Source organism: Anabrus simplex, chromosome 14 (genome assembly GCF_040414725.1).
Source record: "Anabrus simplex isolate iqAnaSimp1 chromosome 14, ASM4041472v1, whole genome shotgun sequence".
In the NCBI taxonomy this organism is placed as follows: Eukaryota; Metazoa; Arthropoda; class Insecta; order Orthoptera; family Tettigoniidae; genus Anabrus; species Anabrus simplex.
Window position 1 is genome coordinate 81,704,253 of NC_090278.1, and position 23,488 is coordinate 81,727,740.

Consider the following 23,488-nt stretch of genomic DNA (forward strand, 5'->3'; position numbering starts at 1 on the left):
AGGGGCCTTGTGGGGCATGGGAAGATTGAAAGGGATAGACAAGGAAGAGGGAAGGAAGCGGCCGTGGCCTTAAGTTAGATACCACCCCGGCATTTGCCTGGAGGAGAAGTGGGAAAGCACGGAAACCCACTTCCAGGATGGCTGAGGTGGGAATCGAACCCACCTCTACTCAGTTGACCTCGCGATGCTGAGTGGACCCGGTTCCAGCCCTCGTACCACTTTTCAAATTTCGTGGCAGAGCCGGGAATCGAACCCGGGCCTCCGGGGGTGGCAGCTAATCACACTAACCACTACACCACAGAGGTGGACAATAATACTATTAATAAATAATAATTACGTAGGCCATTCCAGAAATTAAGTTTCCCTATTTCTTTTCTTGTAAAGTAAACGTATTTAGACAAGAAGCAGGAGCATGCGCGACAGATCTATGACGTAGCAATGATATACCGGCCGGACAAGTCCCGCCTGGTGTCAGTAGCGTAGCAGCAGTGGCGGTTCGTATTCTTTCTCCTGCCGCCTACAGGCCGTTCGAAACAAGAGGCATGGAATGTTCAATGCAGGTGTTGTGCTGATCCATGGCAATGTTCGGCGCTCAGCAACTCTTAGACAGGAGTTCAGCTGATCATCCACCGTACAGTCCTGATCTTGCACCTCAAGAAATTCCTGTCCTCCGGTCAGGATTTTTACACAGACGAAGAGTTGAAGACGAATGTCACTCGCTGGTTCCATTCCTCTATGACACCGGCACACACAAGTTGATCCCGCGATATCACAAGTGTCTCAATTCTGGTGGTGATTATGACGAAAAATAGCTGCAACATTTCTGTTTTCATGTAACTATGTTGTGTTTAAAAACATAGGGAAACGTATTTTCTGGATGGCCTTTGGAGATTGCAGGCATTCAGTTCAATCTTCCATTTAGCACTGATACTTCAGCATAGGTTCAGTATACGGTTAATTTGATAATATCGGTAGTTGAGAGAAAAAATTGATGTGCTATTATCTTTTGTGAGGATGCTCCTTAACGCGAAGGGACAGCGTGAGGTTTAGTAAAGTCTACTAAAGAATAAAATAAAATGTATGTATATTACTCATTGTCTTTATTTCACATCCTTATACAAAATTCAGCCCATTCCGAGCAAAGCCTTGACAAAGTCTATGACGTGATGCAGTTCAATGCCGTGGTCTCTAAACGTCTGGCTGATGACCTGGTACTCTGGGTTGGTGGCTAGTTTCTTGACGTTACCCTGTGGAAATGTGAGCAATATTAAATCTCGGAAATAAAGGGAATAGAAGCTTTTGAGATGTGGTGTTACATAAGAATGCTGAAGGTGCGATGGGTAGAAAGGAGATGGATCTGGCTAAATTTGACGAGGAGAAGAGAGAGAAGGATAGGACACTTAAGACACCCAGGACTCGTAGGTGGTAAGAACGACAGAGATAGACCAAGGTATGAATATAACAAGCATATTAGAACAGATGTAAGATCTAGTCGTTACATAGAAGTGAAAAGGTTAGGGCATGGAGAGCTGCATCAAACCAGTCTGTGGACTGATGACTTAACAACAACATTAAATTATGCCACCACGTATCAAGAGGTGCTATAATTTTTATATATCGTCGATGAAGGAACAGTACCTTTTTCTATCCATTATTTTCCTTCACACTGGTGGCGCCTCCCTACTCCACATGGTTATGCAGTCCATCAGAACAATTTTCGTTGTGTTCATTCTCCTATGCGATGGTGTGAAAGAAAATCCGTAGGAAAATGAACACAACCAACGTAATAGATAGGGAAAATAATGGATAGGGAGATCATTGTCAGATACGCGGTTTTGTTCGCGCAGCGATTATATGTAATTTACTGAGAATATACATGTAGAACCCCCTGGTTTTCAAACCAGACAACCTAGACAATTTATTAAAAATATATACAGTAAATCCTTCTTTGTACACATGAGAATTAAGGTGGGCGGAGCTATGCGAAATTTGAAATAGAAAGTGAACTTTCTTAGATTTTTATCTAAAATTCATTTTAATTTGTCCAGTTTTAAAAATGCACATTATTTGCACTATAAAGTGTTTTACTTTTATTGTCTTGTGTGTTATCTTTCTTTCTTTCTCAATCCGTTTACCCTCAGGGTTGGTTTCTCCTTCGGACTCATCGAGAGATCCCATCTCTACACCTCAATGGCAGTGCCCTGGAGCGTGAGACTTTGGGTGGGGGATACAACTAGAGAGGAGGACCAGTACCTCGCCCAAGCAGCCTCACCTGCTTTGCTGAACAGGGCCTTGTGGGGGGATGGGAAGATTGGAAGGGGAAGACAAGGAAGAGTGAAGGAAGCGGCCGTGGCCTTAAGTTACGTACCATCCTGACATTTGCCTGGAGGAGAAGTGGGAAACCACGGAAAAACACTTCCAGGATGGCTGAGGAGGGAATCGAACCCCCGTCTACTCAATTGACCTCCCGAAGCTGAGTGCACCCCGTTCCAGCCCTCATGCCACTTTTTCAAATTTCGTAGCAGAGCCGGAAATCGAACCCGGGCCTCCGGGGGTCGCAGCTATTCACAGTAACCACGACACCACAGAGGCGGACCTTGTGTGTTATCAGTTGCAAATTAGTCCATTTTGGGAAAACTTATGTGAATATACTAGCCTATAGTCTGCGCTTTGGTCTACTTTGTGAGAGATGACTTCTATACCTTAGTTAGAACGTATTACCATAAATACTATGTCTTCATATAATATACTGCCCTTTGACATCGCGTACAGCATTCAGCCAAGCGGTCGAAATATACCAGTCTATCTAACTGAATTTATTCCCCACCTGCGGGTAAGGCGGGCCACATAAGAAACAAAATGGAAATAAAATATGAAACCTTACTTAAAACGTGATTGAAACGCTCTGTCAATGTTCCTTTTATCGACGTGTGAATGATAAATAAATTAAATCTTCACCTTAAGTAAAGGAAATTCTTGATAATATTTTATAACGGTAAGCAAAATCAAAGGAATGCTCTATTTTGCTGTAACAGATGAGTGCTCTAATGCTCTGAGGAGACATTCTGTTGCTATCCACACCACTAAGTATTAATAGTAGGTAAGGTGTGAAATGCGCGCTGGATTATGCAAGGAGTGGTACTTCCGTAAGAAAATCGTGGGTGAAAAAGAATAGAAAAATGTACGACAGATCCTTGCCATGGTGCCAAGAACAAGCCCCTAGGAATAATCTTACTTATTAAAACTGAGACTTCGTAAAAGTGCGGATTGCCACCATTTTCTGAGTTGCTATGGAGACATTTCCCTATTGTGTCCTATAGAGTTCGTATCATGCGTGTGAACAAGGCTGCCACCTTCGGTAAAAATAAGACAACCGCGCATTTTCAAATTGTCATAGCGTACGCCTAATGCGACTGCTCCATTTCAGACGTCTACGAAATAAGTAGTGATATAACTTTACTTTCGGCACTTCGACATTTTTGTCACATTGAAGTAGGGCTCCAGGGAAAGCTAGAGGTCGAGTGGCGGCTTCTGGGCCCTAATCTGGGGACTTACGTCCTCAGACGCCCTTTGATTGCCCGCAGACCAATGGTCGTGTCCAGGTCATATTCTAAAGCTATTTAACCGATGGCCTTGTCCAGACCATATTATAAGCCTACCCAGACCAATGGTCTTGTCCAGACCATATTATAAGTCTACTCAGACCAATGGCCTTGTCCAGACCATATTATAAGCCTACCCAGACCAATGGTCTTGTCCAGACCATATTATAAGTCTACCCAGACCAATGGCCTTGTCCAGATCATATTCTAAACCTATCCAGACCAATGGCCTTGTCCAGACCATATTATAAGTCTACTCAGACCAATGGCCTTGTCCAGACCATATTCTAAACCTATCCAGACCAACGGTCTTGTCCAGACAATATTATAAGTCTACTCAGACCAATGGCCTTGTCCAGACCATATTCTAAACCTATCCAGACCAATGGTCTTGTCCAGACCATATTATAAGTCTACTCAGACCAATGGCCTTGTCCAGACCATATTCTAAACCTATCCAGACCAATGGTCTTGTCCAGACCATATTATAAGTCTACTCAGACCAATGGCCTTGTCCAGACCATATTCTAAACCTATCCAGACCAATGGTCTTGTCCAGACCATATTATAAGTCTACCCAGACCAATGGCCTTGTCCAGACCATATTCTAAACCTATCCAGACCAATGGCCTTGTCCAGACCATATTATAAGTCTACCCAGACCAATGGCCTTGTCCAGACCATATTATAAGTCTACCCAGACCAATGGCCTTGTCCAGACCATATTATAAGTCTACCCAGACCAATGGCCTTGTCCAGACCATATTCTAAACCTATCCAGACCAATGGCCTTGTCCAGACCATATTATAAGTCTACCCAGACCAATGGCCTTGTCCAGATCATAACCTAACCTATCCAGACAAATGGCCTTGTCCAGACCATATTATAAGTCTACCCAGACCAATGGCCTTGTCCAGATCATATTATAAGTCTACTCAGACCAATGACCTTGTCCAGACCATATTATAAGTCTACTCAGACCAATGGCCTTGTCCAGACCATATTATAAGTCTACTCAGACCAATGGCCTTGTCCAGACCATATTCTAAACCTATCCGGACCAATGGCCTTGTCCAGATCATATTATAAGTCTACTCAGACCAATGGCCTTGTCAAGACCATATTCTAAACCTATCCAGACCAATGGTCTTGTCCAGACCATATTATAAGTCTACTCAGACCAATGGCCTTGTCCAGACCATATTCTAAACCTATCCAGACCAATGGTCTTGTCCAGACCATATTATAAGTCTACCCAGACCACTGGCCTTGTCCAGACCATATTATAAGCCTACCCAGACCAACGATCTTGTCCAGACCATATTATAAGTCTACTCAGACCAATGGCCTTGTCCAGACCATATTATAAGTCTACTCAGACCAATGGCCTTGTCCAGACCATATTATAAGTCTACCCAGACCAATGGCCTTGTCCAGACCATATTATAAGTCTACTCAGACCAATGGCCTTGTCCAGACCATATTATAAGTCTACCCAGACCAATGGCCTTGTTCAGACCATATTATAAGTCTACCCAGACCAATGGCCTTGTCCAGACCATATTATAAGTCTACCCAGACCAATGGCCTTGTCCAGACCATATTATAAGTCTACCCAGACCAATGGCCTTGTCCAGACCATATTATAAGTCTACCCAGACCAATGGCCTTGTCCAAACCATATTATAAGCCTACCCAGACCAACGGTCTTGTCCAGACCATATTATAAGCCTACCCAGACCAACGGTCTTGTCTAGACCATATTATAAGTCTACTCAGACCAATGGCCTTGTCCAGACCATATTATAAGTCTACCCAGACCAACGGTCTTGTCCAGACCATATTATAAGCCTACCCAGACCAACGGTCTTGTCCAGACCATATTATAAGTCTACTCAGACCAATGGCCTTGTCCAGACCATATTATAAGCCTACCCAGACCAACGGTCTTGTCCAGACCATATTATAAGCCTACCCAGACCAACGGTCTTGTCCAGACCATATTATAAGTCTACTCAGACCAATGGCCTTGTCCAGACCATATTATAAGTCTACCCAGACCAATGGCCTTGTCCAGACCATATTCTAAACCTATCCAGACCAATGGCCTTGTCCAGACCATATTCTAAACCTATCCAGACCAATGGCCTTGTCCAGATCATAACCTAACCTATCCAGACCAATGGCCTTGTCCAGACCATATTCTAAACCTCTCCAGACCAATGGCCTTGTCCAGACCATATTCTAAACCTATCCAGACCAATGGCCTTGTCCAGACCATATTATAAGTCTACCCAGACCAATGGCCTTGTCCAGATCATAACCTTACCTATCCAGACCAATGGCCTTGTCCAGACCATATTCTAAACCTATCCAGACCAACGGTCTTGTCCAGACCATATTATAAGTCTACCCAGACCAATGATCTTGTCAAGATCATATCCTAAACCTATCTAGATCAATAGTGTTGTCCAGATCATATCCTAAACCTGTCCATATCAGTGGTGTTGTCCAGATCATATCCTAAACCTATCCAGACCAATGGTCTTGTCCAGACCATATTATAAGCCTACCCAGACCAATGGCCTTGTCCAGATCATATTCTAAATCTATCCAGACCAATATTCTAACCTACCCTCTTAATTTTCCGTCATTGGCAACTCTTGCTTATTACTTGCCACGTCATCCAAGCCCCTCCATGTTGGATGGATCTGTAACCTACCTTTCGCGAATGGTAAACTGAATTTTGCTACTTAATGCCATGAACATTTAGCCTGCACGTTACCGGATCTGAAAATATATTCATCGCGAATGAAATGGCATTTTAAATAACTTTATTTGCAATTAAACCCGTTTATAACGTTCGGCACTTTTCAATTTCTTTTATGCATAATAAAACATTTATTTATAATTATATATACTGTATTTCGATTACCTCCTGGTCTGGAAAATGATGTGTGGCCATCAAGCAGATCAAGTAGACTTCAATTGCTACTGTTTTATTTGAAGGTATAACAGAGGTGCTATGACTTGTGAAATAATGATAGAAAACAAGTCTTAGAAATAAAGAACGGTTTAGTAATTGTATCGATTTAGTTAGAAAATAATAATAAAAGTGGACGGGACAAAGGTTTCCAAAGGAGAGTTCAAAGAAAGTACTCACCCGAAATTCGTCGCTCCGGATTCGGCCTATGAAAGTCTTGAAGGAAGGACTGTTCAGCAGCTTGTCTTGAGCGAGCGCCCTTAACTCATCCCGAGGAAGGGCGGCGATAAGCTCATCTATCATGCCATTGATAGATCTTGGAGATCGTTTAGCGACACGGATAGTGGGAATGGGGAGTGCGGGGAGGTGCAGAGCTTCGTTGAGTAGGTTGAATAGCTCAAAGGCGCGCAGACCAGAGTGCTCCATGTAGGTCAAGAACTGAAATAAAAATGCATATTATTATTATTATTATTATTATTATTATTATTATTATTATTATTATTAGAAAATCATACAAAATCACGCGTTGTAATTACTTTGAAAATATACGTTCAACTACAAAATGGCCAATAGATGCCGTTTCATACGATACACAAGCAACAATTAGCATGACGTGTTGCTGTCCAGCGCCATCTGTTGGCCTGTTTGTGCACTCGTTGTTGGTGTCAATAAAACCCACGTCATGTCAAGCATGTCTGGCCATTTGTACTATCTGCGCGCTTTTTAGTGATAGATTTACACCCTAGTGCTGAAGTGGTCGACTTCGGTTATCTTCGAGATTCGTATTGGCAACCTTTGAAACACACACTAAGAATCGCTTATCATCGCTGTGCGACATCTGGCGTACACTTTACGTACTAGTACTGTTGTTGTTTACACAGCAAAGCCAAACTATAGAATTCATGCTAGGAACACGTTTCGCAACGGGATATGTAATATAGTATTATATATTGTGTGTGTGACACAGTTGTTTGCTTAAAATAATAAAGGTTTATAAAATTCATATCGATCGATCATATTATCGATTCAATTCAGATTTCATTTCCATTCAGTTGGCAGTACTAACGGAACCCTTCTTACTTCTCCAACGAGTACAAAAATCTATCACTAAAAAGTGCGCATACTATAACTTGACATGTTGCTGTACAGCGCCATCTATTGGTCATTTTGTGTACTTTATTTTTATACCAATAAAACTCCATGTAATGTCAATGATGTGTTTCAGTTATTATCTATCTACCTCCAATATTCCATGAAGTATTGGCTTGTCAAATGTTAACGGACTTTTGGGTCATCCTGTGCGGTATATATCGTCTAGTTAACAAATAACATTACGACTGTTAAGTGGTGAATGAATAAATGCTTAATTAAAGTAAGTTCTACTGGCAGTTTCCCACTGGCTCCGTCCGCAATGCACAATGGGTTACAAATTCCATTTGAAAAAAGAACATGTATGAGAGACAACGAGCTAGAATAACATAGAGAGGCGGAAGCGCTGCCTGGGTGAAGCTAATAGAACGAAAGTCCGCCATGTTTCCTGTTGTCACACAAGCAAGGGGGCATGGCCTTTAAATGACGAAAAGTGTAGAAAATACGCATTTTAGAATCACTGGGGGAGAATTAAAGACCGTTGCCGATAGCTTGAAGCATTAAAGCGAATACCGCCACTTCATCATATTGCAGCACGAGGCCAACATCACGATCAGTTGATTGTAGGGTAGTTCGAAATCATCGCACAGTGACATACGAATAGGCCTCGGGATCGGAACAAAAGCGTTACCCTGCTTGGCTGTTGTGGTTAAGCGTAAATTAGAATAAAAACGATGGACATAAATATTTATGACAGGAAACCTTAAAATCATAGGGACCTATAATAGGTTACAACCTCATTCTGTTCATATTTTTAAAATTATTGCATCCTCATGAGTACTGTGTTCCTTTCTTAATCTGTTTACCCTCCCGGGTTGGTTTTTCCCACGGACTCAGCGACGATTGAATTCCCTGAAGAGGGAAGGAAACGGCCTTGGCGTTAAGTTCTGGAGGGTGAGACATTGGGTCGGGGGATACAAATGTGAGGGAGGGCTGCACCTGCTATGCTGAACAGGGGCCTTGTGGGGGGGGGGGAAGAAGGAAGCGGCCGTGGCCTTAAGTTAGGTACCATCCCGGCATTTGCCTGGATGAGAAGTGGGAAACCACGGAAAATCACTTCGAGCATGGCTGAGGTGGGAGTCGAGCCCACTCTACTCAGTTGGCCTCCCCAGGCTGATAGAATCCCGTTCCAGCCCTCGTGCCCCTTTTCAAATTTCGTGGCGGAGCTGGGAATCGAACCCGGGCTTCCAGGGGTGGTAGCTGCTCACGATAACCAGTGCACCACAGAGGCGGCCCATGAATACTTTACCACAATAATCGTTTAGTGTAATTATTTATTATAATATAGGGGGGATAACATGTTTCTCCCATTACCATATCATACTGGAATTACTAGCTGAAAGGTAAGCTTGAAAGTTGTCCATTATGAAGTGAGGCATAGTTTTAAAAACCAAGGCAACAGACATCTACAATAAAGGCTGTATACATTTCAAAAATAGCAGTAAAATACTGTATTTACCGTACTTAGTGTGCGTTTGAACGAAATAAGTGTTTTTTTGTGGTTACGTTTTCTTGGTTGTGGGCGCTCCATTTTCTTTATTTGTAAATGTGAATGAAAATTAAATAGGGCTGGAAATGTACAGAGCATAAGCAACTGAATTGAGTGGGATACCATTTATCTCTTTTCGCCCTCACAACGCATTGTTCCGTTTCGCTAAGTAAACAATAAAATGGATTTAATTACAGACAGAAATTACAAAAAGAATCTCGGCTATCAGTAATACTTGCTTAAAGTACCATATATCCTTGGTTTTATTACTCCGATTAGAACAACCATACGCTGAGCTTACGTCTGGCATTCTTGAAAGCGAGAATCGATGTTTTCACTTCTTAAAACTTAGGGAATTAAATTGGCATGCACGATCTCCCTGTCACCTCAACATATGCTCTCGCGCCAATTCGCTTTGTTTTGACAACCGTTAACATGGCTGCCCCTTATCAACTTGCTTCAAGCAGGGAGCGCTGATGACAGGCTTACAGCCCCTCTATGTTATTCTAGCTCGTTGATGAGAGACATCAAAACTGCCCCATCTGAACTCCATATTGGTTCCAACCACATCTCTCGAGTGAAAGAATTTAAATATTTAGGGGAATGGATTACTGAAAATTGTAATGAAAAGAAATCTATTGAATCGCAACTGAAGAAAATGGAGACTGCATTTCAGTTAACAAAAATATACTTACAGCAAAATAAGTCTCTCCTGGAACTGCAAAATCCGACACTATACTACAGTAATACAATCCGAAGTTCTCTACGCATCAGAAATTCTCAGTCTCAAACACAAAACACTAAAAGGACAATTAGAAGTGAAAGAATGTAGAATAATGAGAAAAATCCTAGGACCGAGAATCAAAAATGGAGAACAGTTTTCAGAACCAAATGCGGAAATATATATAAAAGAATCTCCAAAATTGCAGACACAATGCGCATGCGAAGAAAAAAATGGACTCGAACAGACTGACTCACAGAATTTACACATTCTTAAAACCACCAGACCGAGCTCGATAGCTGCAGTCGCTTAAGTGCGGCCAGTATCCAGTATTCGGGAGATAGTAGGTTCGAACTCCACTATCGGCAGCCCTGAAGATGGTTTTCCGTGGTTTCCCATTTTCACACTAGGCGAATGCTGGGGCTGTACCTTAATTAAGGCCACGGACGCTTCCTTCCCAGTCCTAGCCCTTTCCTGTCCCATCGTCGCCATAAGACTTATCTGTATCGGCGCGACGTAAAGCAACTAGCATTTTTTTTTGTACAAACAGACAGAGAAAGATCTGAAGTCATTTACACATTCTTAAAGAATAAAGCCACTAGATCAGATTAGTACGAAGGAAAGGAACTAGGATCACCAAATCTTTTTTTTTTTTTTTTGCTAGCGGCTTTACGTCACACCGACACAGATAGGTCTTATGGCGACGATGGGACAGGGAAGGCCTAGGAGTTGGAAGGAAGCGGCCGTGGCCTTCATTAAGGTGCAGCCCCAGCATTTTCCTGGTGTAAAAATGGGAAACCACGGAAAACCATCTTCAGGGCTGCCGATAGTGGGATACGAACCTAGATCACCAAATCCACTGGACCGAGATGAAATGAGAAAAATCACACTCACATGGTGTTTTGAGTATGATGAGAGAAGGAATAGCCGACATGTATTGTCCCTGCAATGAAAACACACCCATTCACTGCGTGTGAAGTAATATTCTAGGCTAAAAGAAAAGCCAACAAATATTGATACCGCGTGATACTAAGTGATCCATTCGCAACGAAGAAGAAGAAAAGTCCCATACAAATATAGGATTATTAGTTCATATTGTTTATTGAAGATAACGTAATGGCTGACTTACCTGAAGAAATTCAGGAATGGCTTCCAAGGACGAGATGATGTTCTTGAAGTCATCAGTTCGGACGTACGCGAGAAAATCCTGTAGTTCGGCGTCATTGGTGACGTGATCCTTGACTATGGCACTGAGCTTGTCGACAGAGACGAGCTTAATGAAGTCTTGGAAGTCATTCTCAAGATCATTGCGAGTGGAAATGCTCGCGCAAACTGAAATAATAATAATAATAATAATAATAATAATAATAATAATAATAATAATAATAATAATAATAATCCTTCATTTCACCTAACACCCTTTCTTATGAGCGAGGAGATTTCGCTCATATTATCGAATCTTTCTCCAACAACACGATATCAGATACTAATTCCATACTTGCCGAGCTTTTGAAAAGGCTGGTCTGAGTTATGCTGCTAAAATGGAAGAGCCTCTGTGGTGTAGTGGTTGGTGTGGTTAGCTGCCACCCCCGGGAGGCCCGGGTTCGATTCCCGGTTCTGCCACAACATTTGAAAAGTGGTACGAGGGCTGGAACGGGGTCCACTAAGCCTCGGGAGGTCAACTGAATATAGGTGGGTTCGATTCCCACCTCTGCCATCCTGGAAGTGGTTTTCCGTGGTTTCCCACTTCTCCTCCAGGCAAATGCCGGGATGGTACCTAACTTAAGGCCACGGCCGCTTCCTTCCCTCTTCCTTGTCTATCCCTTTCAATCTTCCCATGCCCCGCAAGGCCCCTGTTCAGCATAGCAGGTGAGGTTGCCTGGGCGAGGTGTTGGTCATCCTCCCCAGTTGTATCCCCCGACTCAGAGTCTGAAGCTCCAGGACACTGACCTTGAGGAAGTAGAGGTGGGATCCCTCGCTGAGTCCGAGGGAATAACCGACCCTGGAGGGTAAACAGATTAAGAGAGAGAGAGAGAGAGAGAGAGAGAGAGAGAGAGAGAGAGAGAGAGAATATGGAAGAACTATTTCATGATATATATGGGAATCGGAAGTTATTCCAACTAACGGATAATCGCCTCTATTACAGCCTCTTACTAAAAAGGCAATCCAATAGATGTGAATAATTACATATGCATCTTTCTCCTTGAAGCAAATAATCGGACCGTTCTGAAAAGGAATCAAGTAATGATAATAATAATAATAATAATAATAATAATAATAATAATAATAATAATAATAATAATCCGCATTTGGAGTGACACTTGACTCCAAGCTAATATTCTGTAATGATATCCAGAGAGCGACAGATAAGGCAGTAAAATACATGTGTGCACCTAGCAGACTGAAATCCAGTAAACGGCGTCTTCTCATGTCGACGGTTCAGTCAGTGTCCCTGTATGGTTCTGAAATCTGGGCTGTTTCCTTGAGATTTGCTTGGTATCGGAGAAGGATAGCTGCCGTACAACGGAGAGCAGCTTTACGTATTGCGTGTGAATACCGCACGGTTTCCGAACCCGCAATCCTCACGGTGGCAGCAATAGCCCCAATAGATCTACTTGTGTTGGAGCGACAAGAAATCTGGCGTACCCAACGAGAGCTGGGAAAGAAATGTGCGAAGAAGCGTGCCTTCAGTCAACGGACGATGTGATGGCAACTCAGATGGAAAAGTGGCCCTCGGGGTAAATGGACCAAGCGACTGATACCACGCTTGGATATCTCGGTTGAAAGGGTTCATGGTGAAGCCAAGTATTACCTCACGCAGCTTCTAACAGAGCATGGATATTGTCGGAAATTCCTGCATAGAGTGGGCGGAGCGAGTGATGCAGCAATAATGTACTTCACACCTTCTTTGTGTCTGGCCATTGGATGATAAAGAGAAGATGTGTGGAAACTGGATTGGGAGAACTGACACCAGATTTCTGTGATGCTACGAAACCAGGAATCCTGGGCAGTGTATGTGGAAGATGTCCTTCGTCAGAAGAAGAGGGACTTGGAAGCGTACGAACGCTCGTAAAGGAGAAATGAAGAAAGAAGAAGTCTGAAAGACTAAGTAAGCACGACATCACCCTGAAGTAATGCGAAACCGGTTCCGGGGTGATGATACACATCGTAGTAAAATGGTGTGTGGTTCTTTAGTGGGTAAGAATCCCACACACTTGTGGAGTGCAGACCCTTCACAAGTGTCTTTTGAAGATTTTCCACAATCCCTCGTTAAAAATATTATTATACAGGTGTCCTCCTTTAAATACCTAAGAGAAATCATACTACCATCGGGACTAGACAGTAGGGCCGCATAGAAAGAGCCACTAACTCCATAAGGCGTACAGACTAAAGTGGAATTACTACAACAAAATAGTCATATCGCATAATGCAAAATTACAACACTACAAGCAGCCGAAAGCTTTATATGCCTCAGAAACCATATCCCGTGGAGGTCACTCTAAAATTATAGAAACTGCAGAGCAAAAAAGAAAAAAATTCTCCGGAAAATTGATAGTCCCATGAGAGAAAATTGAATGTGGATTAAGAGAAGAACAGGGAAGATCTACTAATTAACTGATAGATTCACTGATGACGTACGGAAAAGACGCCTGAAATTCTATGGCCATATCTATAGAATGGACAGCGACAGATTCAACAAAAATTATTTAAAGTAATCAGCTCAAAGAAGATCAAAATAAACTGGCTAGAAAAAACTAAGGCGGACCACCAAGAAATGAATATCACGGGCGACATCATAGAATATCGTGGAGCCTTTAGCACAATAGCATCGAGGCACAAATTCGTGGAAAAACCTAAAAAGAAATCTGGTAGGAAGTGATCCACAGAACGCAAGATCCAACACAGTGCATTCATGAAGAGATTTTGGGAGGATAAGAAGGAAAAAACCATCAGGCCAACGAACACTCTCTTTGAATGGGCATAACGAAATAATAATAATAATAATAATAATAATAATAATAATAATAATAATAATAATATGAAAACCTACCACATCCGTGCACCACTGCTACCAACAGCACTAGGAGGAACTTCATCTGAAAACAAAAATAGCAAATTATTTAGACAAAAATGAAAACAAATTTGAAAGGAGTAAAATACATTTGGACGAGTTATTATATAACTAATGCTAGAATTAACTTCGCTCGGGACTGAAGATGGTTGTTTGTCCTTCGAAACTTTTGAACAACCTTCTGCTAAATTTGAAGTTTAGTCAATATGCTCTAACTCTAATATATTTTTACTATTAGTGCCTTATCCAATCCTGAACGTTAATAACCTTACAGAAGATGCACCACCCGTCATAGTAATGATAACGCCTGATATTGCTTACGGAGATCTCACCAGTTCTGTTGTTTGAACATGGCTATGTTCTGCCATATACTTTTTTATCTTACATTTTTTAAAATTTGTGACTGTGGGGTGATTAACTTCTTTTCTTGAATTGATTTCATCAGTCGAGTGAATTTTGTTATTGTTTAATTCGAACTTTATCACGTGTTGTCTCCTTGAAAAGTCCATTCGTTTTTCATGGGCGAATTATGTACCTGTAATTTGAATTCAACACTTGATTTTTGACAAACGATGAGCAATGTTAGTGTCAGAAATGTACAAGGAAGACATGATCTTAAACAGAGGTATGTTGTAATGTAGGCCTTAGCCACAATTGTTATTAATTCAATTCCACAACGCGTTTCAGAGTTTATACTCTATCATTAGGTGATGAACATTTCAGTTTTAACAGTTTTAATTATTTTTAAAAAATGAAGCACACAGGAGGGGAAGAGGAAACGTGTTGAGAGGGCATGTGATGTTGTTTCAGTGATTACACAATCGAGTCAAATTTACAAAGAACTTATCAGTATGACGCTACATCCACTCTGGCCTAGATGCAAGCACTGAATCGGTTGGAGAGGGTGTAATAAATCCGTTGCATCCTCTCGTGAGGTAAGCTGGCCCACAGCTGTTGTACTGTTGTAACAGGTCGTTGATATCCTGCACACTGGCACTGGGTTGGAGTTGAGGTCCGAGCTGGTCCCACACATGTTCTATCGGAGAGAGATCTGGGGATCTTGCTGGCCACGGGAGTACCTCATCACGCAGACATTTCATAGAGACACGTGTCGTGTGTGAACGAACATTGTTCTGTTGAAAAATGGCACCATGGTACTGTCGCATGACAGGTAATACATTAGGACGCAAGATGTCCGTAGGTAGCGTACCGTAGTGTAGTGGGCTTCGAACCCACTATCTCCCGAATACAAACTCACAGCTACGCGACCTAAACCATGTCGTTGATTCGCTGGGTAGGTAAGTAAGTAATTTAGCCTGTTGATACCCGAACGCGAGATGTTCCAAGTAGCCGGTCTTTCTCAAGCCGTGCTGAGATCTGCCTGTCCTAGATCACGCATTCACATTAATCGTGACATGCTGATACACAGTCAAAAGATTTTGCCTTGCACGGAGCTTAGAGTGCGAAGAACCTCCGTTTTATTTCATTCAAAAGCGTATTACGTACGATCTTGAGCACGTATGGATCGTGACTACACATGTTATATGAATTAATATCTCATCATAACTACATCACATATCAGTCCACAGCCTCTTCTAAACCGATCACGAAGGCTCCCTGCTGTCTATGAATTACATAACCTCATTTCAAGTGCAGCTCTCATCGGTGATTCACAGCTTTCTTAACACAAATAGCTATGGCCGCCTATCATCTACGAATTACGTAATCCCATTTCAAGTACAGCTGTCATCAGTCCACAACCTTTTTATCCCCCTGTGGGTGGGGGCGGTAGAATTACACCCACGGTATCCCCTGCCTGTCGTAAGAGGCGACTAAAAGGGGCCCCAGGGGCTCTGAACTTTGGAGCGTGGGTTGGCAACCATGGGGCCCTCAGCTGAGTCCTGGCATTGCTTCCACTTACTTGTGCCAGGCTCCTCACTTTCATCTATCCTATCCGACCTCGCTTGGTCAACTCTTGTTCTTTTCCGACCCCGACGCTATTAGGTTTGCGAGGGCTAGGGAGTCTTTCATTTTCACGCCCTTCGTGGCCCTTGTCTTTCTTTAACCGATATCTTCATTTTTCGAAGTGTCCGATCCCTTCCCTTTTTTCCTCTGATTAGTGTTATATAGAGGATGGTTGCCTAGTTGTACTTCCTCTTAAAACAATAATCACCACCACCACCACCACCACAACCTTTTTAAACACATCGTCATGGCCCCTTGTCATCTACGAATTACATAACCACATTTCGAATACAACTGTCATAAGTTCACAGCCTTCTTAAACACATCGCCAAGGCCCCTTGTCATCTACGAATTACATAACCACATTTCGAATACAGCTGTCATCAGTCCACAGCCTTCTTAAACACATCGCCAAGGCCCCTTGTCATCTACGAATTACATAACCACATTTCGAATACAGCTGTCATCAGTCCACAGCCTTCTTAAACACATTGTCAAAGCCCGTTGTCGTATACGAATTACATAACCTCATTTCGAAAACAGCTGTCATAAGTTCACAGCCTTCTTAAACACATCGTCATGACCCTTGTCATCTACGAATTACAGAACCTTATTTCAAGTAGGCCCACAACTCTCGTAAGTCCACAGCCTTCCTGACACAAAATGTCAGGCCCCTTGTGATCTACTACGAACTCGCCATGAGAAAACGAGCTCATCATTCAAAGTGGATGATCTGAGAATTGTGGAATCCCTGCTCTTACAGTTCGGGTTGGTGCATAAAGTAAGCAGTGCAGCTTAACTTGAGAGATAATCTGATAACATTTTCAAAAGCACTCAGATGAACACCTGAGAAGACAAGGCATAGCCAGAAAAGTAAATAATTACGAAAGAGCTTACTGTGTATCAACCCTCAGACAGAAGTAATTAGTAGTTAATATATTTTGTGAGGTATTTTGTACCAAATATTAATACTTTCCCTGAGACCGAGGATGATTTTTATGACATTAGAAGCGTATAGACGGACACCCTGAAATTGTATTGTACATCATCTAATGTGTTATTTATTTCATCTTCCACATACTTTTGTGTGTCTTCTATATACGATCTATTATAGTGGAGATACTCAAGAATTCAAACTTTTATTGCTCAGCTGTAATAGTAACGAATTATCTGCTGATGGTGGTGGTTTCTGTCGTGATTGCTTTATAATTCCCTAAACTACTTGGTCAATCGCCACTATTGATTAGGCTGCAACTAAAATGTTTTCGCTCCGCATCATGATGTCTGCTAGAGCGTGACGGCCCTTCTCTGGCCAGGAGATTTGTGGTGATTCGAGGTGTGGACAAGGTGAGAGGCCGAGACCTATAAAATGAACTCTTCCGACATTTCCCTTACTGGGGAGAATGGAAAACCATGGAAAACCATCCTCAGGACAGCCGACAGTGGGACCAGCCCATGAATGGTCTGAAAATGTCGCTCATTATGTAATAGCAACTTCTACCTCGGTGAGGGAAGCAACGGGAAACGTCCTCATTTTCCTAGCATCCCTCTTCATCGCTCATACCTCAGTCACGCTCATATCGTCAAAGCCGAGGTTGAGACTGAAACAGGTCAATGTTGTAGCTCATACAAGAAGGCATAGTGGACTGTAAATTTAGGTCCTGTCATTAAATATCGAGCATGGTAATCATTGAGTATATCTGAGAATGTATGTAATCAGGATGGAGATGGAGGGGACAACAGGAGTATGCGGAGGACGAGAGGAAAGACGGGAACTACGTCAAGTGGGTTATCTGGACTGAGATGGTGATCAAGGTGGAAGGAGAAATTAATATACACCAACCAATATGCCCAGTGACAGAGAAACGTACAGGAACAGGATAGAGAAACACCAATGGGGGAACAAGAGAAGAGGATACTGTAAATATCAGCTGAAGAACGTGAGAAAAGCAGAGAGAGGATGAAGCGGTTCTGGGAGGAGAAGAGGAAGAAAACACAAACCATGACAAAGCTGCCCATAATGGAAGAAGAAGAAGAAGAAGAATATCTGAGAATTAAATGAATTTATAAACAAACTGTGCAGCTTAATTTCAAAAAAATAAATTAATTAACTTACGAATTTCAAAAGTTAGAACTAAGCAATTAGAAAAAATGAAACTGAGTTACTAGAACTGTATTTCGAAGACTTTAATCAATCAATGCTGATCTGCATTTAGGGCAGTCGCCCAGGTGGCAGATTCCCTATCTGTTGTTTTTTCCTAGCCTTTTATTAAAATATTGCAAAGAAATTGGACATTTACTGAAGATCTCCCTTGGTAAGTTATTACAATCCCTAACTCAACCTTCCTATAAACGAATATTTGCTACAATTTGTCCTCTTGAATTCCAACTTTACCTTCATATTGAGATATTCCTACTTTTAAAGACACCACTCAAACGTATTCGTCTACTAATGTCATTCCACGCCATCTCTCCACTGACAGCTCTGAACATACCACATATTCAAGCAGCTCGTCTCCTTTCTCCCAAGTCTTCACAGCCTAAACTTTGCAACATTTGTGTAACACTACCCTTTCTTTTTTTTTCTTTTTCTTTTTTTTTTGTCAAATCGAGCTGCTTTTCTTTGGATTTTTCCAGTTCTTGAATCAAGTAATCCTGGTGAGGGTCCCATACACTGGAACCATACTCTAGTTGGGGACTTACCAGAGACTTATACGCCTTCTCCTTTACATCATTACTAGTATCCCTAAATAACCATATGTAGAGATCTGTACCATTTATTTATAATTCCATTTACGTGATAACCCAAGTGGAGGTCTTCCCTTATTTTAAAACCTAGGCACTTACAATGAACCCCGTAAGGAACTCCTACCCCATCAACGCAGTAATTAAAACAGAGGACTTTTCGTATTTGTGAAACTCACAACATCATCTGAACTATTCTACACCTCTCTCTGACAAAAAATATTATCATTGTCCAGTGCTAGCAATGTACTTACCTTGGAAGTGTTGATGGTGAGTGATAAGAATAAATATCACTGCCTGCTCTTATATAGTGTTATGGTATGAAGACACTTCAGTCGTAAGACAGATAAGATTTATCCAAAAATCATGAGATTAAAAAATCAATGCCAAATACTTCAAAATGATTTGGAGGTCGTGGTAAAGTACTTAAAAAGAACAGTCTACGTGGTATTTCTCTGATTACTTTGTTTGTTTGCTGAGACCGAAAGGCATATCGACCTTCGGGTGGTGATTCGAGCCTACATTATAAGTATGGCCCGGATTTTTTATGTAATACCATTAAATGTAGTAAATATCAGTGAAATATGTAAATAAATATGTAATAATCATCAAATATATAGTGGTATTAATGCACTAAATTTACAAAAACATATTCGTGTATCTCTTTTATTATGACTTTCGGTTAAGCTATGAGACAAATTTAGTTTTGTATAGCTCCATATTTCACGACAAATGTTGTTTTAGATAACTTACAAAGTCTACTGTTTTCATATTTTGCCACTAAGTATAGTTACTTATTAAATAATCAAATTAAAGGCATAATCATGTTCAACTGCGTTATGGAAAATGTCGTTAGGGAATGGAAGAAGATAATTCCTAACGAAGAGACTTCCAAGTTTTGATATTGAAGTCAATTAGCTAACACAGGGAATATTTATGGATTAAAATGATATGTTCCAAAAAATGTAGGCTTGTTTGTTGAGGTAATTTATTGAGGGTAACGTAATGACAGACTTACCTGTAGGAATTCAGAAATGGGTTCCAAGGACGAGATGATGTTTTTGAAGTGAAATGAAATGAAATGGCGTATGCCTTTTAGTGCCGGGAGTGTCCGAGGACATGTTCGGCTCGCCAGGTGCAGGTGTTCTGATTTGACTCCCGTAGGCGACCTGAGCGTCGTGATGAGGATGAAATGATGATAAAGACGACACATACACCCAGCCCCCGTGCCAGAGAAATTAACCAATGGTGGTTAAAATTCCCGACCCTGCCGGGAATCGAACCCGGGACCCCCGTGACCGAAGGTCAGCAGGCTAACCATTTAGCCATGGAGCCGGATGTTCTTGAAGTCATCAGTTCGGACGTATGCGAGAAAATCCTGTAGTTCGGCGTCATTGGTGACGTGATCCTTGACTGAGTCTAGCTCGAGCGGTCGAGGAGAGAGGTTGCGTAGTGAAGTGCGTGCTGTAAACATGGTCGGCATTGAACAGTACCGGGCCGCTATTGGGAAATGGCAGGCAAGGCAGAAGAAGGAGACCAGGAGTGGATTGGTGATAAGTACGGACGGATTGAAAATGAGTGAAGCGGTGCTGGTGGTGACAGTGATAGCAGTGCTACTGGTTATTGGGGGGGTGGAAGTAAACCCAGGCCCAAATACCAGTGGAAAATATAGTACGGAGGATTTGGCCGCACTCAGGGTGGTTGTAAGTGAAGTTATGCAGGAAAAGTGTCAATGGGATAAGGTGCAGGAAATAAAGGACATGATGGAGGAGCAGAGAAAGGAGATAGGGAACATGAAGAAATGGCTTGAAACGAAGACAGAGGAATCGAGCAGGAGAGTGGTCAACAACGAGAAAGAAATCGAGTTATTGAGAGGGGAAGTGAAACATCTGAAAGAGGAGGTGATGAAGATGAAGAAAGAAGCGGAGGGGTACAGGCAGGAGAGATTGAAAAAAGCCATATTTATATATGGAGTTGAGGAAGGGGCGAGAGAGAGCAAGATTGAGCTGATATATAAGGTGGTGGAAGTTATACGTGATGCAATGAAGATAAACTTTAGTGAGATAGACATAGATGATGTAGAGAGAGTTGGTAAAATCAAAGGTCGGAGGCCAATTAGGGTTAAATTGTTCTCAACCTTATTGGCAGAAACTGTGTTAGGTAACAGCAAGAATTTACAAGGGCTGAAAATAGGGGTGAAAGGAGACATGGGAAGAGAAGGAAGTGAAAATATGAAGATCTTGAATAGGCACCTATGGAGAGCGAGGAACCAGGGGCTAAAGGCCCGAATAAGAGGTCTGAGGTTGGAGGTGACAAACGGGCGATGGGTTAGAGTACATTCAGTGACGAAGCTAAAGGAAATGGACGAAAACGAGAGGGTTGAGGGTGGTGAGAGGACAAGGCAAGATGGGAAGAAGAAAGAAGAAAAGAAGAGGAGGAGGGACGTGGCAGGAGAGCAGAGCACCTCGGAAGAGAATGGGCAGTGCAGCCGGGAGACAGAAGATCAAGATAGTGAAGTGGACGGTGAGAGTGAGCAGCAAGAAACTGGGAGAGTAGAGTGTAGAGGTGCAGTGAGCAAGAAAGGACAAAGGAAGGTGGATTCAGAAGTCCAAAATAGTGAGGGGGTGAGTGGGGGTGAGCAGCAAGAAGGGGTGAGAACAGGGTGCAGTGGTGTAGTGAACAAGAAAGGTCAAGAAGAGACAGATCGACAAGAAGGTAAAAAAATTATGAGTAAAGTCAGAAGTAAGAGCTTAAAAGACATATGGGGAAAAGTACGTAAAGGGATGGAGGATACAGAGGGAGAGAGGTCGATAAATACTAGAAGTATGAATAGAGGGGGAGACCTAGAAGGGAGGGAGGGAAAGTTATAACTATATTGGAAGATAGGATGTGTGAATATTGAGGGACTAAGGAACAAACTAGGAAACAAGAAAGTTCGGGAAGTAATTGAAAGTTTTGATGTTGTGGCACTCTTGGAGACGTGGTTGGAAACAGGGAGCGAGATTTCATGGAAGGGGTTTGAGATAAAATATAAATATAGAAGAAAAGAGAGGAATAAGGGACGAGCACCAGGAGGGATGATAGTTCTAATTAGGGAAGAAATTAGTGAAAGAGTAGAGGATATAGAGACCGATATGATGGAAACCATATGGCTGAGATTGAATTTGGGAGGGAGTGAGGGAAGGAGGAAGAAAATAAATCTAGCTTTTGTTTACTGCCACCCTAGTAATTCAGCATATGCAAATAAATATTTTTTTGAAGAGTTATTGGTGGATATTGGTAGGATAAGGGGAATGTATCCAGGTGAGGAGGATATGTTGTTATTTGGGGATTGGAACGCGAGAATAGGAGAACAGAGCCCAGTTTATAGTAGGGAGGATGGAATGTGTTTGTTGGAAAGTAGAAGGAGTGAGGACAAAATTACAAATAGTTATGGAGAGAAGCTCCTAGAGATGTGTGCTGTGGGAAATTTGTATATTCTGAATGGGTGGATAGAGGGTGACAGGACGGGGAAATTGGCATATGTTACGGAGAAGGGGGGTAGTGTGATAGATATGGTTTTAAGTTCGGAAGGGATGATTGAGGAAGTTGTAAGTATGGAAATAGGAGATTGGATTGAATCACACCATTTCCCGGTGAGGGTTATGCTGAAAAGGGAGGAAGAGAAGTGTACAATGAAGGAAGATGAGACAAAGGATAAACGAGGGAGTGGTTATAATAAGTATAAATGGACAGAGAAGGTGGGCCGGGATTGGAATAGGGTAGTAAAGGAGGAGCTACATCTTCTGAAATATGGGTGGGAAGGGGCGTTAGAAGAGAATAATACTGATAAAGCCTTGGAATTGTTGCTACATCCAATAAAGATGATAGCGCAGAAGGTGAAAGCTAGAAAAGGAAATAAGAAAGAGGGAGAAGAATGGTTTAATAGGGAGTGTGAAGGATTGCGGAGGAAGGTGATGGACGCGTTAGGAGAATATAGAAGGAAAGGTGGGAGCCAAGAAAGGGAGTTTTTCTGTAGATTGAGGAAGGAGTATAAAAAGAAAATCTCTGAGACAAAAAAGACGTGGTTAGAGGAACAAATGGAAGCCATAAATAATGACTGCAAGACAAACAATTTTGAGAGAGTTTGGGATAAGATTAATAGAATCATTAAGGGTGGAAGGAATATAGAGAGAACGAGTATTGAGGAAGTGCAATGGGTCAGGCACTTTGATGAATTACTAGGAAAAAAGGGGGGTGATAGATGGAGAGGTTCGGGAGAAGAAGTAATTTGGAGGAATAGGGGAGTGGCAATTTATGACCTGGATAAAGAAATCACAAGAGAGGAAATCCGGAGAGTGATAAGCAGAGCCAGAGCGAAGTCGGCCGGGGGGTGTAATGGTATAAATAACAAGTTTTGGAAGGAAATTAGTAAAAATGAGATAATGATAGAGGGCATGGTTAAACTATTCAATAGGATATTTGAGGGAGGAAATTACCCTAAGGAATGGGAAACAGGAATTATATGCCCTATATACAAGGGGAAGGGTAGTAGGAACAATGTGAACAGTTATAGAGGTATATCTCTGTTGGATTCTTTGAGTAAAATATATACTGGGGTGCTAGCGAACAGAATAAGCGGGTGGGCGGAAGAAAATGAAATTTTGACAGATTACCAAGGGGGATTTAGGAAAAAGAAAAGAACAGTGGATAATATAATGACAGTAAAGACTATTTTAGAAAAGTATAAGAATATGGCTAGAAGTACGGTTTATGTAGCAG

The 23,488-nt window shown here is 42.0% G+C and overlaps 1 protein-coding gene across 1 annotated transcript; it reads right to left on the minus strand.

The window, feature by feature from the left end:
• Window positions 1-1,079: 1,079 nt before the first annotated feature.
• LOC137503032 (protein G12-like) lies at window positions 1,080-18,989 on the minus strand. Its single transcript, XM_068230438.1, has 5 exons — window positions 18,982-18,989; window positions 13,997-14,042; window positions 11,075-11,277; window positions 6,767-7,024; window positions 1,080-1,247 (listed from the first exon to the last, which is right to left on the minus strand). Exons 2-5 carry the CDS (start codon window positions 14,040-14,042, stop codon window positions 1,125-1,127), a joined length of 630 nt encoding a protein of 209 aa, XP_068086539.1. The 5' UTR covers window positions 18,982-18,989; the 3' UTR covers window positions 1,080-1,124.
• Window positions 18,990-23,488: the final 4,499 nt, after the last annotated feature.